Here is a 4245-nt window from a genome sequence, read left to right as displayed (position 1 = left end):
TTTTTTTGAGACGGAGTCTCACTCTGTTGCCAGGCTGGAGGGCAGTGGTGCGATCTCGGCTCACTGCAACCTGCAACCTCCGCCTCCTGGGTTCAAGCGATTCTCCTGTCTCAGCCTTCCAAGTATCTGGGATTACAGGCACCCGCCACTATGCCCGGCTCATTTTTGTATTTTTAATAGAGATGGGGTCCCACTATGTTGGCCAGGCTGGTCTCAAACTCCTGAGCTCAGGTTATCCACTTGCCTCAGCCTCCGAAAGTGCTGGGATTACAGGTGTGAGCCACTGCGCCCAGCTCCGATTAAACTTTTATGTATTACAGTGGTTACTGAGACAATTCCTAATCTTGCCTCTAAGATTGCTTTGCCAAGAGAAGAGGAAAAGAGACCCATTCGTAACCCAAGCACACCCCACATAAAGCTACAGATGGCGGAGGAGATGCCACCCAGTGAAGCCGTGCTGGCCGCGCACTCGTACCTTGGGGCCCCTGGTCTCCGTCAGGCCCGTCCAGCCCTACTCCTGCCACGCCTTTGTCTCCTCTGTCACCCTGGTTTCCTGTCACGAGGTGTGGACACGGACACATGGTTAGAGTATCTGTTGCAGCCACAGCACAGCGGTGTCTGATCGACTTTTTTTTTTTTTTTTTTTGAGACGGAGTCTCGCTCTGTTGCCCAGGCTGGAGTGCAGTGGCCGGATCTCAGCTCACTGCAAGCTCCGCCTCCCGGGTTCACGCCATTCTCCTGCCTCAGCCTCCCCAGTAGCTGGGACTACAGGCGCCGCCACCTCGCCCGGCTAGTTTTTTTGTGTTTTTTAGTAGAGACGGGGTTTCACCGGGTTAGCCAGGATGGCTGATTGACTTTTGTAACAAACAGGGTTCCCGCTTTTTACCGAAGTACAGACGTCACACACAGGGCTTGACGGGGTCCGACAAGAGGGACCCACCTGTACACAGTCTTGTGCCGCAGGATGGCTGCAAGTCGACGACCCGCCGTATAGGCGATGGTGGTCCCATGAGATTATCATACCCAATTTTCACCATACCTTTCCCGTGTTTGGATGTGTTTTAACACAGATATCCACCACTGTGTTAGACCTGCCCACAGGACCCAGCACAGTAATAGGCTGTACAGGTCTGCAGCCATAAGCCCCAGGCTGTGGCACACGGCCCAGGGGTGAGGGAGGCCGGGCTTGCGCAAGTGAACTCAGATGTTCTCACAGCGAAACCGCCCAGTGGCACAGCCGTCAGAACATATGCCTGCTGCTGAGCCCTGCGTGGCTGAACGACCTCCCAGACCTCCGGCAGCCAATTTGAATGGGATTTTAGTTTTGTTCAAAATATTTATGCCTATTAAGCAGTTGAGTATTTACTAATATTTTGTAATCCTATTTTAAATGATTTTCAACCCATGGGTCATCTAAGGGCATTTTCACGTCCCTCTAATTGCGTCATTCAAATCTTACGTCTGTGTCTTGCTGGGTGAGGAGAGGGGTGTGTTACCATCTTTTTTTTTTTCTTTTTTTTTGAGGCGGAGTCTCGCTCTGTCGCCCAGGCTGGAGTGCAGTGGCCCGATCTCAGCTCACTGCAAGCTCCGCCTCCCGGATTTACGCCATTCTCCTGCCTCAGCCTCCCGAGTAGCTGGGACTACAGGCGCCCGCCACCTCGCCCGGCTAGTTTTTTGTATTCTTTAGTAGAGACGGGGTTTCACCGTGTTAGCCAGGATGGTCTCGATCTCCTGACCTCGTGATCCGCCCGTCTCAGCCTCCCAAAGTGCTGGGATTACAGGCTTGAGCCACCGCGCCTGGCCATCTATTTTTTTTTTTGAGACAGGATCTCTCTCTGTTGCCCAGGCCGGAGTGGAGTGTTATGATCACAGCTCACTGCAGCCTCAACCTCCTGGACTCAAGGGATCCTCCCACTTCAGCCTCCTGAGTAGCTGGGATTACAGGCGTGCCACCATGCCCGGCTAATTTTATAGAGATTGGGTCTCACTGTATTGCCTCAGCTGGTCTTGAACTTCTGGCCTCAAGACATCCTCTCGCCTCGGCCTCCCAAAGTGCTGGGATTCCAGGCTGAGCCACCACGCCCAGCCGTGTCAACCCTGGCTTTGTGTGCCCGGAAGCCACGAGGCTGGATGCATACAGGTCACTCTAGGATTTGCTCCCAGTAGAGTGAGCCTTTGTCAACGCAGGGATCCCGTAAGGCAGGCAGCATCACAGAGCCGGTCTGTTTTGTCTGATGGTCATTGCAGCGGCACCAACTTTGTTTTGCTTGGTGTTTGTGTGTCTGTTTCAATCCTGCAATCCTGCTACCTTCTGAAATTGATGAGAAGCACAGGTGCGATTGGCGGTGCCAACGTTGAGGCAGTCACTGTCCATCTGCACATCACGCACGACCATGGGCGGGAGCAGTGCCCATGGCCTGGGAACTCGGGTGGGCCTCCCCAGCGGGGCAGCAGGCTTCAGTGGTCCCTGGTGCCCAGTGTGTCTGGCGTGACTGGCCCGACGCTACGGGCTGACTTACTGTGCCCTTCGGCAGCAGAAGGCGGTCCTGCTAGGGGTGCTCCTTTTCCAGGGAGGGGGCTCGAGGCACAGCAGTAACAGAGGCTTCCAAGCGAGGACCTGCAGTGGGTCCAAGCGTGCATTTATATTCACATTCAGTTCCCATGGTCAGCTCTGGGCATCGTGCCAGCTTCACTGACCACGGCCCGAGGCACCAAGCACTTCTCCAGGGAGCGGCTCCTGCCGCAGACGTGCCCATCTTCACAGGGCGCAAAAGTGCAGCCGTCCCAGAGGCCGGCCAGGCACATGGGTCAGTGTGGTCTCTGCTCACTAATTCCACCACACCCCTCTCTGAGAACCGGTAATGGTCATTAATGTGCTTTTTGAATTTTCTTTTCTTTTTTCTTTTGAGACGAAGTCTTGCTCTGTTGCCCAGGCTGGAGTGCAGTGGTGTGATCTCGGCTCACTGCAACCTCCACCTCCTGGGTTCAAGCGATTCTCCTGCCTCAGCCTCCTGAGTAGCTGGGATTACAGGCACGCGCCACCACGTCCAGCTAATTTTTGTATTTTTAGTAGAGATGGGATTTCACCATGTTGGTCAGGCTGGTCTCGAACTCCTGGCCTCAGGTGATCCACCCACCTCAGCCTCCCAAAGTGCTGGGATTACAGGCGTGAGCCACCGCGCCTGGCCTGAATTTTATTTTCAAAGTCTTGAAGGAGTCCAGTTCCCTATCTGGAGAAAATCTTACGTGGTCTCTTTCTGAAGATTGCAGTCCCTCATGTGGCATAAGACTCGCCTAGATGGCCTGAGAAGGTCATAACTTAAAGAAGTTTCCAGGAAAACAGGAAGCTATTTGATAATTTGGACATAAGGACAGCAAAATGAATTTGACACCAAAGTGCTGAAAATCTTCAATCTCAGCATCTTTAAAATAAGTGAAATAATGTCACTAACTATGGAATACGACCGCCTTGCTAAATAGTTCAATTTCGTCTCAGAGATGAAGACGAACTCGCAGAGTTAAGTTTCCTTTAGAAACGTTTTCTTAAGCTATTTTGGGAAGCAGGACATTGTCTGGTCCGGAAGGTGGGATCCACTGGAACCGTGAGCTTTAAATCCTTTACTTGGGCTGAAGGGCAGCTGACCAGATGTCGCAGATGGAAGGCATCTTGACATTTAAAAATTCTGGTAAGGGTTCGTGTCCAACGGTTAACACAGTTGTGTGTCTTCCATGCCTCCAGACCTCCCCAGTTTATACCTGGGTACCTCAAAGGCTTTCTGGCAAGTCAGCACTGCCAGCCATGCACACAGCACAGCCGCGTGGAGGATCAGCAGTTCATCAGCGAATGTCACTGATTTTCGTCTTGTTTCTAAATTAAAGCTTTCTGTGTTCTTTATAGCCCTTAATATGGGGAGAACTTTGAGTTTCGTATGTTTGCCTTTTCCAACAGAAATTTTCACATGCTGCCAGTTTTCATGAAGGTGCATCTTGTCAATATAAATGCAACTCTGACTTATTCATTCCTCACATTTTATTTTTTTGAGACAGAGTTTCGCTCTTTTTGCCCATGCCAGAGTGCAATGGCATAATGGCATGATCTAAGCTCACTGCAGCCTCTGCCTTCCAGGTTCAAGCGATTCTCCTGCCTCAGCCTCCCGAGTACCTGGGATTACAGGTGCACGCCACCACATCCGGCTAATTTTGTATTTTTAGTAGAGACGGTTTTTTTTTTTTTTTTTTTTTTTT

The 4245-nt window shown here is 51.6% G+C and overlaps 1 protein-coding gene across 1 annotated transcript in view; it reads right to left on the bottom strand.

Annotated features, from left to right (window-relative positions):
* The window catches only part of COL9A3 (collagen type IX alpha 3 chain), a 30722-nt gene that overhangs the window by 4646 nt on the left and 21831 nt on the right, over window positions 1-4245 (bottom strand). Inside the window, exon 31 of the mRNA XM_017881210.1 lies at window positions 476-553. Coding sequence (XP_017736699.1) covers window positions 476-553 — 78 coding nt within the window. The remainder of the gene's footprint in view (window positions 1-475; window positions 554-4245) is intronic.

The sequence above is a fragment of the Rhinopithecus bieti genome, unplaced genomic scaffold (assembly GCF_001698545.2).
Source record: "Rhinopithecus bieti isolate Rb0 unplaced genomic scaffold, ASM169854v2 scaffold_12573, whole genome shotgun sequence".
NCBI classification, from domain to species: Eukaryota; Metazoa; Chordata; class Mammalia; order Primates; family Cercopithecidae; genus Rhinopithecus; species Rhinopithecus bieti.
Note: the sequence above shows the minus strand (reverse complement) of the source record. Positions and strands in the feature narration are given on the sequence as shown.